At 45.4% G+C, this 13,715-nt stretch overlaps 1 protein-coding gene across 1 annotated transcript; it reads left to right on the forward strand.

The window, feature by feature from the left end:
• The first annotated feature begins 591 nt into the window (after nucleotides 1-591).
• On the forward strand, nucleotides 592-2,339 carry LOC100286370 (uncharacterized). Its single transcript, NM_001159257.2, has 4 exons — nucleotides 592-921; nucleotides 1,043-1,225; nucleotides 1,411-1,649; nucleotides 1,761-2,339. The coding sequence occupies exons 1-4, from the start codon at nucleotides 628-630 to the stop codon at nucleotides 2,005-2,007; spliced, it is 963 nt and encodes a 320-aa protein (NP_001152729.2). The 5' UTR covers nucleotides 592-627; the 3' UTR covers nucleotides 2,008-2,339.
• The last annotated feature ends 11,376 nt before the right edge of the window (nucleotides 2,340-13,715 follow it).

Below are 13,715 nucleotides of genomic sequence, written 5' to 3' on the forward strand. Positions count from 1 at the left end.
TTTTTTGTGCTATTATTTTATGTATATGTCAACAAATTGTCTCTTGCACCTTGTCCAACAAGAGAGCTCCATCTTACTCGAAAAATAAAAATTTAATTGCACCTAAAAGCTCGGATCCAAAATCAACGTCGATGTCAACGTTGAATAAAGGACGACGTGGTGCAGAAGAGCGACTTTCACAAAATAATCTAAATATTTATTCCATCTATTTCTATTTAAATATCTTTGTAGTTAATATACCGATTAAACCTAGTTAAAACTAACTAGTTTTAAAAATACAAACAATATTTATATATTAGAATAAATTTATTAGAAAAATAAATTCAATAATCCACCTAATGATATTAACTATATTTTATAAATATTACTATATTTTATAAAAGTTAGTATTTTATTATATATATATATATATTTGATTAAAATAGAGTATGTTTGATTTTTCGAGAAACGAAAAATGACAGTTAAAATAAGGCCGAGCGAGTATATTTACTTGCTTCATTAACGGATTTAAACCTTTGGCCATTTCTTTACAGTGCAACGTGGACAGCGCGAGCACATTTTTGACTGACCGGCATAGCAGCCTGAGGATCCAAACAGGCGACCCGCGTGTCAGAGATGCAGCATAGCATGGACGCGGGCGAGGTGCGGCACTGGAACGCGGACGTGAACGGCGTCTCCATCCACGTCGCCGAGCGGGGCCCCGAGGATGGGCCGGCGGTGCTCCTCCTCCACGGCTTCCCGGAGCTCTGGCTCTCGTGGCGCCACCAGATGGCCGCGCTCGCCGCCCGCGGGTTCCGTGCGCTAGCCCCCGACCTCCGCGGCTACGGCGACTCCTCCGCGCCGTCCGACCCCGCCGCCTACTCCATCTTCCACATCGTCGGCGACGTCGTCGCGCTCCTCGACCACCTCCAACTCACAAAGGTGCATGCCGCCTTTTCTGTCCCCCTGCCGTACGTGCTTCTTCTTGTTTCTCGCCTCACCATCGCGAGTGACTGTGTGCTGTGCGCGCCGGCGCCGCCATCTGCCACGGATGGATCTGTAGGTGTTCGTGGCGGGGCACGACTGGGGCGCGCATGCGGCGTGGCTCCTCTGCCTGTTCCGGCCGGACCGGGTGCGCGCCGCCGTCGTTCTGGGGGTACCGTACTCCGCTCGACACGCACACGCTCGCCCCATCACGGAGGCCTTCGCGGCGTTTGGCGAGGGCTTTTACATAAATCAGTTCCAGGTGGTGCTCGCTCATCCGATGATCTTCCCCCTCAACCATGCTATCTACTTCGCCTGATTTTGTACCAGCAATTTTGCACCTATATATATCAATAAATGAGAGTTTTCGATAATTTAAGTATTATTAGTCCATAGAAAAAACACAGCGTTTGGCGATGGCGTTTGAAGATTCATACGTATTTACAGGAGGCTGGAAGAGCTGAGAGCGCATTCGCCCGTTACGATGTCGCAACTGTCCTAAAAAAGTTCTACTCCATCGAAATAGATGATGTCACCGCTCCTCCTGGGGTGGAGATCATAGACTTCCTGGAGGCGTCTCCCTCGCCACTTCCTTGGATCAGCGAGGAAGAACTGGGCCAGTATGCTGAGAAGTTTCACAAGTCCGGGTTCACTGGACCCCTCAACTACTACCGCATGTCGGAGACGTAATTTCCTCACCTTAATTAGCTTGTTTCCTAGTACGTACTATTTCTGTCTTATTAACCATTGCCTGGTTACACTGGTCGTAAGTTGTGGTAATATAATTTTGCATGCAGGAACTCGAGACTCCTTGCACCCTGGAACGGAGCGAAGATTACAGTGCCTGTGAAGTTCATAGCTGGCGATAAGGACATCGGTGCCCAGTCCTTTGGAACTGGGGAGTACATCAAGAGCGCGGAGTTCAAGTCCACCGTTCCAGATCTTGAAGTCACCGTCATCGAAGGCCACCATTTTCTCCAGCAGGAGCAGGCCGAGAGGGTGAACTCGGAGATGGTTTCCTACCTCGTCAGGTTTACTAGCTAGCCAGTAAAGAAATCTTTCTGAACTGAAGAAGTCTTGAAGAGCTGAATAAAGTGTGAGCTAGGCATTTGCTCTTAGCTTCTCATCTCATGATCGTTCTCTCGTCTGCACAGCTGGTGGCTGTGACCCGTTCGGTGATTTAGGAGAAGCAATCTCTCGTTCTTTCAGCAGCTAGGTGTGGTGTGGACAGAAGCAAGCTTCGCGTGGGAAACTTGCTCGATGCCAGGACTACCGCCTACGCTCTAGTCTCCAGTGGCGCTCGTCGCTCAAGGGCGTCGCGTCCATTGTTCGTTGATGTCAATTGTCAAGAATGACTGCTCTCCAGCTCTCCCTCCTCCTCTCCATTGTTCTGTTCTGTTTCGTTCAGCGATATTTTTGGGATGTGCGAGTGTGAGGACTACTGCACATCAAAGGATCCTGACTACTGATGCACAATGCAGTAGCGGCGCCTTCTGCATAATCTGGAAGAAGATTGGAACATAGAGTGCCAAGTACTGGCACTGTGCAAGTGCAAGTGAGAGAGGTCATCATCCTGCAGTCCACGGTTGCTACATACAAATGCACCTGTTAATTAGTCACCAGTACCAAGACTGAGGACCACGCTGTGCTACAGGACAGTTACCTGGGTCACGCACTTGTCGTCTTACTACGGCACCGACTGTCTGCTATAGTGATATGAACAAGAAAGAGGATAGCTCTGCACCGCCCTGCTTAACTCTGCATATAAGATCCTTAACTCTGCATATAAGATCCTTAACTCTACATTTCTATATATATAAGATCCTTAACTCTGCATATCATATTCAGGGACGGATAATAATTGGATATACCCTCACCTAGTAGCCAGAGCTGGATCGAATTAAACCCATTAAACAAGTCAAATAATTAATTGCCCCGGCTTTAAGCGTGTACTTCGATTGCAGCTAATAGCAGGCAAATAAACAAGTGGGTATCTCTTGCTTCTGTGGCACAATCACCGACTAAGGCATGCATCTGTTGAGCCAGCATTTGACAGGACCTGTTTGTCCTGGTGTGTGTGCGCCCTAAACTAAATTAAGGGCGCAATCGATCAGTCGCATTCCGATCCTCTCCCGGCCTAGCTACAAGCCATTTCATTTTGTGTTAAGTGCTGGCAGTTTGTGTTGATTGCATATGGTTAACATGGCAGGAAATATTTATTGTGTCTAGCATATATTCTACGTGCCGTGCTCTCTCTTCTCTTCAATTCAAGAAAACACTAGCCAATTGTGAAGATCGTCTAGAGCATGCATATGTATCATGGAAGAAGGTATTAAGTTGTTACACCAACCAGTTTAACCTAAAAGTTTAAGCTGATAATAGGATGTGGACAATTCGCTTGTATTATATTCTAACACTCTCTCTTACGTCGAGCCTTTTTGGGTCTTTGACGTGGAATATGAGCGAGCAACAATTATTTTATTTTAATTGTGCTAAGCAGAATTCGAACTCATGACCTCTACCTCTGATACCATATTAAGTTGCATGCAACAATCAGTTCAATCCAAAAATTTAAACTGATAGGAGGAGGTGTGCAATTCACTTATATTATATTCTAAAAAAAAGAAACAAGATTTGCTTCGCACATGGAAACCAAACCAAAGCAAACCAACAAGGAGGGTCTTAGCTGGTAGTAAGTTAATTATAGTAGCTTAATTAAATCACTGGTAACAGAGATTAACTGAAGGATCGAATCTGATAAGGGGGTGAATGGAAGCTAATAAAAATCTTTGCTCTTACACACCTCTAGCTTTCTTCTCAATTTTATACCCTAACATCCAAAATTCAAATAACACATAAGAGATGTAGAAAAGTTATCGGGAGAACCTGCAAAAAGAATGAACCCAACTATGTCGCAAAACATACATCGAAATGTCCCAAACAACCCAAAACAGTGCTGCTAACCTAGACTATTTTAGCATCTTGAATTTTAGTTTTAGAATACAAAATCGATCCAAACGGACTTCGATTAAGCTGAAGTTTTACATACACCTTCACAAGAGAGTTAAGATGTCCAGAAATTTTGAGATCAAAAGGATGTAAACTTCAAAGTCGGATCAGAAAATTCGAACTTGACTTGGGGTTTTGTCGAAAGAGCAAATCTATTAGAAAGCTTGCTCACAATTTGGATCAACTCATACGTGAGGTTGCAATGAATCCAGAAACCAGAGATTAACACCAAAACACTTACCCAAATAAGTGAACGCAAAGAATCAACTCAAAATTGTAACTAGATGGGTTGAGAGGAAAAGATTAAAACCAAAAGGAAATAACATCAGATTTGATACAAAATGAAACAACACGAGGACTTAGTGTGATTACGACCACACTTCCACAAAAATTCGTAGATTTAGATGTTGTGGTTCAAAAACATCTTAAAATCTCCTAGCTAAAGAGAAATAAGGAGGGTTACAAACTAAGTAAAGGAAATAAAAGTGCTAAAAGAGATGGCTAAACGGTTCAACTCTCCCTTTCTGTTCACAGAAGGTTATTCCTCTTTTCTATACTATCCTTATATACATAAGCCTATCCACTTAGGCAAGGGCAAAATAGACCAGCTCTTGGAATTGATCTGTCGATCACACATTCTTCACAAAGTTGCTTGTCTTGATAAACCCTCCACAATGATGTCATATGCTGCCTCTGATTCCCTACAGAACCACGCAACCAGGTTTTGAGGTCCAAACCTAGCGAAATCCAAGAACTGTCGCGCTGGGTGGTTTTGACGCTCAACCACAAAACCCCCCGTGGGTAGAGTACTTCATACGCGTGCCCACGTCCTGGACAAGTGTCTCGACGGTCCACAACCACGTCGACGACACAAATCAGTTTTGTCATGTTTTTGCGTTTGTCGATGTACCTAGGTATCAGCCACCATGGCTAGTCACTCGACTTCTCAAGTCTCTTGATCAAGACTCAATGTTCGTCCTTCGTCACTTCCAGTCTATTGGTACGAACCTGCATGACATTCACCTACACTATTGATCACTGTCTCCGAACTCTGCACCTACGCACTACAAGCCCAAAGACATTGCACCAACAAACTCATGTCTCGGTTAGTCCAACAGACTCAATCCAAGACACTACCCTTGTTGACAATAACCATTCACCACAATCCGAACCACAAGACATATCAACCGTGTGTTGGCAGTTGGCACTGACAATAGTAGTAGTAATTAAATAAATGCGGACAATGCAAGGTTAGTCGTTTGTCCGGTAAGCAGCAGCCACGTATTTGCTAGTTCGAAGAGAAGTTTCTGTGTGGTTGAAAGCAATCAACTAGGGATAAGAAAACTAGAAATAGTGCGTTAGGAATAAAGGAAATAGTTGAGGGAAGAAGGCTGAGTAAGCAAGCAGGAACACCTACCAATTGTGTGGTGTGGCTAATGATAACAATAATTGAGCAGCAATGTCGTCACCGCGATATCAGCGACAACAACTTAGCTAGAGTTGAATTGTATATATTTATAATATGCGATCGTTGCAAATCTTCGTAAAGCTGGTCTTGGGTATGTAAGTATGTATGTATAGCCTCCTATATATATAAGAATCCCTCCTTCATAATAAGGAGCAAAAAAGGAGATTTTTGTTGAGTTTGTGATTCAAATTCCAAAGAAGTCGGTCAAGTTGGCGAGTGAAAAGCGGAGGCCCATTGTCGGATGGCTTGGATCGGACCTAAGGACGCCTGGGGTGTCCCCTGCGATATGGATCATTCCCTACTCACATTAGGGTTTCGACTCTATAAATACACTTGTAATCCACAGGAGGTCGATACCTCATTGTAAATCTCCTGCGATCTGTAACCACCCAAAAAATAGTGATATTGTTGCTGGCCGGCGCCCGTGGTTTTTCGCCTTCGCTTTGGAGGGGTTTTCCACGTTAAATCGCTGTGTTTGATCTAGTTTGTGTCGTACTAATTCATAACAATTTTAGCGATCAAAAGTAATCATATATAAGAATCCATCCCTAACCACAGCACACCCACTCCTCCCAACCTCAACGTGTGCATAGCACGCCCCCCTTCCCCATGCAACCTTTGATTTGAAGAGAGGTTACCATGCAAGGTCTCCCCAATAGATATGCTTCAACATTGCATCGAATGCTAATTACTTCAAAGGCTATTGCTATTGCTGCAAAACAGTAGTGACGGGAAGGGGGTTAGTTAACCACGTCCTGCTCAGCCCAACAGCAACCAATTCATTTAATAAAATCTCTTCTGGAGGGAGGCATAGCTTCAGCTTCTTCTCCTCCCATCCTTCCCTTCTGCATATCCTGCTGCTGAAACAGGAGTGAGAAAGAGAGAAGAAATGTCATTTTATCCTCGGAAGGATCTAGTTTTGTCCCGATATTGGGAGGATTGATTATCTTTCTCCTCCCCTTCATCATCATCTTCATCCCCTCGATCGACCCTCTCAGCCTGAACAAGATCAGCTTTGCTTATCTCTGAATTGAGAGGAGCATGACATGTACGCCTTCAGGTCTATCTCGTCTTCCCTCCCATTTTCGCCTTGCACCATCTGCACCTCCTCGATGGCTCCATGCTATTCCTTCATTGGGATTAGCAGAGTTGGTAGGTTGCTGCTCGCTGTTTCTTATCTCTGAATTTTGATAAAAGAAAGATTGAGCTCTGGTTTCAGTTGGGTACGGGTTCTGGGTTCTCTTGCACAATCGTCGGAAGGTCCCAAGGAGAAAAGATGCATGCTCCTTTTTGACAACCACCCAAAGTTCTTCCTTTCCTTTGAATTCTCCAGCGCTCTCTTCTGCATCTGTCAACCCACTCGTTCGTTGGCTAGTAATCTGAGCTTGTTGGTCCTTTGGAGTTGGAATTATGACTGAATTTCACTCTTGGAGGTCAGCTTATAATCGACAATCATAACCTGAAAGCGTTGACCCTCGGAACCATGGTCTGCGCTCTCGCTGCCCGCCCTGTCCGCGCCCTCACCTCTGCTTCCTGCGATGATGTCGCCGCCGCCGCGGTCTAATCGCCTGCTTTTGTCTCTCCTCTCTTGCGCTCCGTCTCTCCGTGTGCTTTGGAGTAATGGGGAGTCTTTCATTGGATTTTTCTGTCGGCCTTCATTTTGAAGATTGGATTTTTCGCAAGTTTAATCGTCCGATTAACCCTCTCCCGGGCAAATTTGACCGCCATGAGTTCCTTCTTGTCGTTTCCTTCGGTAGATGTTCCTCACGCTTGTGTGAAGAATCTGTGGGTCTCCTGCTTCAATCCTTCATTGGCGGTTCTGCAAAGCTTTTCAGGCCACTCCAGCTATCTGACCGGGTTTTCCGGTTTTCGCTCTCTTGCAAAGAAGTGGGCTTCGCAGTTTATAGGCGCCATTCTTTTAGCTGTTCCTCCTTCAAAGCTTATCTCCATCTTTGGAACTCTGGCGGGCCCAACTCGATCAAGGAATGGCAGCTCTTTTTGGAGGATGAATCAAACTCTTGGACTATAGTTTCCCGTGGTCGCTCTGTGAAGGCCTCCTTTGCTGATACAGCTCGTTCATCCGTTCTGTCTGGTGCGAATTTGGTTCCCCTGGGTGGACAGGTCAGGTCTGGTGGATTGAAACCACGTTCTTCGGTGTTCAATCGGATTTCGTTCCCGGTTCGTCGTCTTTCTGATCAGCCGGCCGTTCAATCATATCCTCGTGGGCAGTCTGTTAAACGTGCTTATTTTCAAAATTATTCAAATCCGAGTCCGGGTAATCTGGCGTGGCCTTTCTCCCGGTCCTCTCCGCGGAGCGCTCGGGCGCGGCCTTGGGCCTCGCGTAAATCTTTTTGGTGGCCCAAGAGGATATTGAATCGTCACCAGGAGATCTCAAAGAATAAATCTGCCTCCAGCATTAATGAGGCCTCTATTGCTGTGTCGGAGGATTCTCGTTACCAAAGGAATAGTTCTTTTTCAGGCAATAATTGTCATTTCTTCGGATTTCCTGGGCAGATTTATAAAAAGGATTTCCTTACCTTCCCCAGTAAGTTTGAGGGCGTCGTTTGGGAATTCCCCCCGCAGCTGTGGTTCAGGCTCGTTCGCACCTCGTCTGCAGGTGGGCCCTCTCACCCGCCTTTTTTTAATAGCTTTGGTGAGTTTGCTCAGGCGGTTCTTCCAAGAGGTGGCTCTTTGCCTTCCACCGAACTTGCACTGTGCGCAAAACCCTCTTCCACCCCTCCGCCGCGGTCAATCCCACCATTGCTTTGCCCTCGTCTGAGTGGTGAGTGTGCGTCGGGCCAGAAGAACTCGACTTCTGGATTCTTGGAGGGAATGGCTTTCCATCGTGTTGATCCGGGCCCTTTTCTCCCTCATGGCTTCACGGCGCAACCCATTGATCATTGGGAGATTATGGTACGTACTGTCACTCGCCCGCAACCGTCCGCTCATGATGATTGGGGAATTGTCCTGGTCCAACCGCTACCGGAGCATGAGGTCAATTTCCAATTTTTTTCTGACATTGTCCGAGAGTACCTTTTGGAGATTCGACATGTTCAGATTAGGAGTGTGCAGCGCTCCCACTTGGGTCAGGCTTTGGTGAGGTTCCGATTCATTTTTGATAGGGACAATCTAGTGGCCATGGGTCCGCAGCAAGCTTTGGGCTTTACTTTCACTGTGATTAGGCACAATGCGGCTTGGAATCAACGAGCATTATTTTTTAATCATGAATGTTGGTTGCTGCTCCTTGGGTTTCCCCTGGATTTCTGGTCACACGAGCACATTCAGAATGCTATTGGTTCTTTTGGTCGGGTGCTCATGTGGGATCCAGATATTTCTAATGCTACTAGATTGCTTGTCAGAGCACGGGTGACTTCTCTTCAGGAGGTTCCACAGTTTATTGTGTTTTCAGTGGCAGAGGGTTTTCATGGGGTTTCCTGGACTATTCAGTGCGACATTGTGCAGCAGTTCATGCTTGGTAACATGCTTGAGGATGAAGAACCTGTTCCTCCGTACCCTCATAATGGGCATCAACTTTCGGTGGATTTTTTTGGATTGGGGCAACCTGTGCCCAATTTCCAATTTGACCTCAACATCCCCCCAATGGTGAAATTGATTTAGGGGAGGACAATGCCAATAATGCTGATGATGGTTGGGATCCTTGGCCGGTTGAACAGGTCCAGCAAGAACAACCACCTGCACCTGTCCCTGTTGTCAACAATGAAGAGGACCAATTCAGTTACCAATTCTCCGATCTTGAAGACCTTCCTTCAGATGAATCTGTGGGTCTTTTCAACGATATCGTTATCCCACAAGCTGTTAACTTCCCTCAGGAGGAGGCCCTTGATCATGAAGTTGTTGTGCTTGCCCTTCCTGCCCTCCCCCCAGCGGACCCATTTTTGGAGGGAAATAACGATCAGAACAAACAGGGCGCACAAAATTTGAATCCGAATGCTGATGATAACCTCATTGTGGGCTTCATGACTCACCTGAATCAGCCCTCTCAGGACCCTGCCTACGATGATTTTCTGGCCAGAAAGCGCTTCTCCTCCTGGGCTGAACTTTGCCCCCCCAGTGCAGACCTCATCTCCGTTCCAAAATTATGGGTTGCTTTCTTTATGGGCCTGCTTATGAGGCCGGATTCTTTTGAATGGGCCAGAAAATTTTTGCTGTCAGGGGCTCACTCTGCTTTCATGGAGCCCAACATGGAAACCATACCGATTAAGATACCCCCCCAAATGCTTGCTCCCTCCCTGCCTGGATTCGCCTGTGGAGGCTCTTTCTCATGTGACTTCTGCAGTTGTGCGCAGGAAGAAACGTGCAGCCTTGCTCGACACTGAAGTGAGAAGAAGTGCTAGGCTCAGAGAAAAGGCCAAAGGCTTTAAGCCTTGTTTTGGCAGTAAAAACAATTGCTCGTGCTGTGCCGGGTCTCCTGCACCACCATCGCTCTCCCATAGGACCATCAAGGAATTGGGCGTTGATTTCTGCAAGGTGGACCCACAAAAACTAAGTCTCAACTCCTTAAGCGCCTCCAGGTCCTCCAGTGTCGCCATTCAGAGGCTGCGTTCCTCGCCTTGCTCCACAAATGAGCCGAGTTCTCCAACTGCAGATCGAAGGGACACTTCTGATATGGATGATGACACGGAGTCTCATCCCTCGGCGGGGCTGTAATGCGTGGCCGTCTCTTTTGTCTCAGCTTGGGTCTGAGATGTTGCAGTGCTTATTGTCTTTTGGCTTAATTATGTATCGCGGCAAAACTACTCCCTGTGTGGATGGACCCGTTGTGGACCCTGTGGTGACCTCCCCAGACTTCTCAACATTTTTTGTTTTCTGGGTGAATGGTTTTTAATTTCCTGGGTGCAATGAAACTTTGGGGTTTGTTTATGCCTTTTTGGCTTTTATTTGGTCTGGATTTGGGGGGGGTGCTGGCGCTCTCTGCCCCTCCTTTCTGGAATTCTATAATTTAGCATGCCTCACGCATACTGATTGCTGGGGCTTCTGTCATCGTATACTTGGTATACTCGACCTCTTCAGTGAATTACTTCTGGTTTTTAATGGATAATCCTCTTCAGAATTCTTGTCGGTCATTTAAAATTTTGTCTCACAACATCAGAGGCATTAACTCTGACTCCAAGTGGAACTCTCTGCGGAACAATATTTTGGAATCCAAATGTGACATTATTTGTATTCAGGAAACAAAAAAAGAATCCTTCGATGACGCTTATATTCGTCTCTTCTGCAATCGTCATTTTGATAAATTTGCCCTCGGCCCTTCTATTGGTGCCTCTGGAGGATTCATCACCATCTGGAAAAGCTCCCTCTTTGAGGCTGAGGTAGTTGATCAAAACCAGTTTGGGCACACCATTTGTTTCCAATCCAACCTTAATGGGCAAATCTGGTGGCTCTCCAATATTTATGCCCCTTGTTCTCCTCATGGTAGAGAAGATTTTCTTGCCTGGTTTTCTAACCTTCAAATTGATGATGACAAACTTTGGATTTTCCTTGGGGATTTCAACATGATTAGGTTCCCTGAAAATCGTAACAAGTAGGGTGGTGACCCTATCAGAATGCTCAATTTTAATGCGGCAATCAGTCAGCTGGGTTTACAATAAATTCCTCTTAAAGGGCAAGCTTTCACTTGGTCTAATATGCAGCGTCATCCTTTGCTTGAAAAGCTAGATTGGTGCTTCGTCTCTCCTGTCTGGTCTACCATATTCCTGGCCACCTCTGCCTTTTCCCTGGCCAGGAGCGCATCGGATCATGTTCCCTAGGTTGTCAACATTCAATCCAACGTTCCCAAGCCGCCCATTTTCAGATTTGAGAACTATTGGCTTCAGCTTGAGGACTTTCATTTCAGATTCCAAGATTCTTGGGAACAAAATCTCTTTCAGCCCGATCCTGCAAAACGGCTTATGGCCAAATTTAAAAGAGCAAGAAAAGTGATCAATGGGTGGCAGAAATCTTTACCCAATCTAGCTAAGTTGATTGTTAAGACGGAGTTGATTATTCAATTGATGGACTTTATTGAGGAAAGCAGAGATCTAACAATCCAAGAATGGAACTTTAAGCACTCTCTAGTCCAACACCTGCAGGGTCTTCTCTCCAATCAGTGTGCCTATTGGAAGCAAAGAGGCCAAATTAAATGGGCCTCGTTGGGGGATGCGGGCACAAAATTTTTCCATGCTAATGCCACTTCCAAACATCGTCACAACAATATCTTGTCTCTGTCTTGCGACAATGGCTCGGTGGCTGTCTCTCATAAAGATAAAGAGGAGATTTTGTTTCAAGCCTTTAAAAATTGATTAGGGTCTTCTCAACCAACATCTATGGTTTTCAATCTTTCTGAATTGATTCAGTCTGCTCATAACCTCTCTTCTCTGGATTTGCCTTTCTCTTGCAGCGAGATAGATCAGATCATCAGAAACCTTCCTTCCAATAAAGCCCTAGGTCCTGATGGTTTTAATACGGATTTTGTAAAAAAATGTTGGTCGATAATTGCATCGGACTTCTATGAGCTTTGTGATAAATTTTATGAGGGATCAACCTGCTTAGAAAGCATCAATGGTTCTTATGTGACTCTCATCCCTAAGCATAGTGCGCCTACTTCAGTGGGGGACTATAGACCGATTTCTCTCCTCAATACAAGCATGAAAATCCTGACGAAGCTTCTGGCCAATAGACTACAGCTGGTTATTACTAGCCTAATTCATCAGAATCAATATGGTTTCCTGAAGGGGAGGACAATTCAAGATTGTCTTGCATGGGCCTTTGAATACATCTCTATTTGTCATAAATCAGGAAAGGAAATGGTCATCCTAAAATTGGACTTTGAGAAGGCCTTTGATAAACTTGAACATGCTGCCATCCTTGATATTCTGAAACATAAGGGCTTTGGGGACAGATGGCTTCACTGGATTTCATTGATTCTTGGATCGGGCACATCACAGGTTCTTTTGAATGGGGTTCTGGGCAGACGCTTTCACTGCAGGCGTGGAGTTAGGCAAGGGGACCCTTTGTCCCCCTTCTCTTTGTCTTAGCTGCTGATCTTCTTCAGTCAATTATCAACAAGGCAAAGGATTGTGGCATCCTCAAGCTCCCGATCCCAACCTCCTGTGGATCTGACTTCCCGGTTATTCAATACGCATATGATACAATCCTAATTCTGGAAGCCTGCCCTAGACAACTCTTCTTTCTTAAAGCAATGCTTAATTCTTTTGCTGATTCTACAGGGCTCCATGTGAATTATAACAAATCTAACATTTACCCCATCAATGTTTCGGAGCAGAAAATGGCTTTGCTAGCAAATACATTCCACTGCAAGGTCGGGACTTTGCCCTTCACGTATCTGGGTCTTCCTTTGGGGCTTAAAAAACCCAACTTGGAAGCTTTCCTTCCTCTCATTCAGAAGATTGAAAGAAGACTAGCTGCAACCTCTATTTTTCTATCTCAGGCTGGCAGACTCCAAATGGTCAATGCGGTATTTTCTTCTCTTCCAACCTATTACATGTGCACCCTGAAACTCCCGAAAACTGTGATCAATCAGGTTGATAAGCTTCGACGACATTGTCTCTGGAGAGGGGCAGATATAAATGCAAAAAACCTCCCCAAGTTGCATGGAAATCGGTTTGCAGGCCAAAAACTCAAGGGGGTCTGGGAGTCATTAACCTTGAGTGGCAGAATAAAGCTCTCCTTATGAAGTGTCTACACAAATTTTTTAACAGAGTCAATATCCCATGGGTCAACATCATCTGGGACACTCATTACAACAATTCGTTGCCCTCATCTAGACCAGTGGGCTCGTTTTGGTGGAAAGATATTCTCAAAATCCATGGCTCATTCAAGGAAATTGCCCAAGTGCAAATTGGAAATGGTAAGTCTACGCTTCTCTGGCATGATCGATGGAATGGGCAATGTTTATCTGAAAAGTTCCCGGAGCTCTGGTCTTTTGCCTCGGTCAAAGAGATTAACATCCATCAAGCTCGATTAGCTTCTCCAAATGAAATGTTTCATACCCCCCTTTCTGCTGAAGCATTCGAGCAACTTCTCCAACTTCAAGACTCCCTTGGTAATATTCAGTTGCTTGATCACAATGATATTTGGAGATGCAGTGCCTCCTCCTCTCGGTTTTCCTCTCAGGAGGTTTATGCACACCTGACTGGCTCCCGTCAAACGCTCCCTCTATTTGTTTGGTTATGGAAATCTAAATGCCAGCCCAAGCACAAAGTCTTCTTCTGGCTGCTGCTTAAAAATCGATTGAATACTCGCTCCATTCTCAGGC

This window comes from Zea mays, chromosome 3, assembly GCF_902167145.1.
Source record: "Zea mays cultivar B73 chromosome 3, Zm-B73-REFERENCE-NAM-5.0, whole genome shotgun sequence".
Lineage (NCBI taxonomy): Eukaryota > Viridiplantae > Streptophyta > Magnoliopsida > Poales > Poaceae > Zea > Zea mays.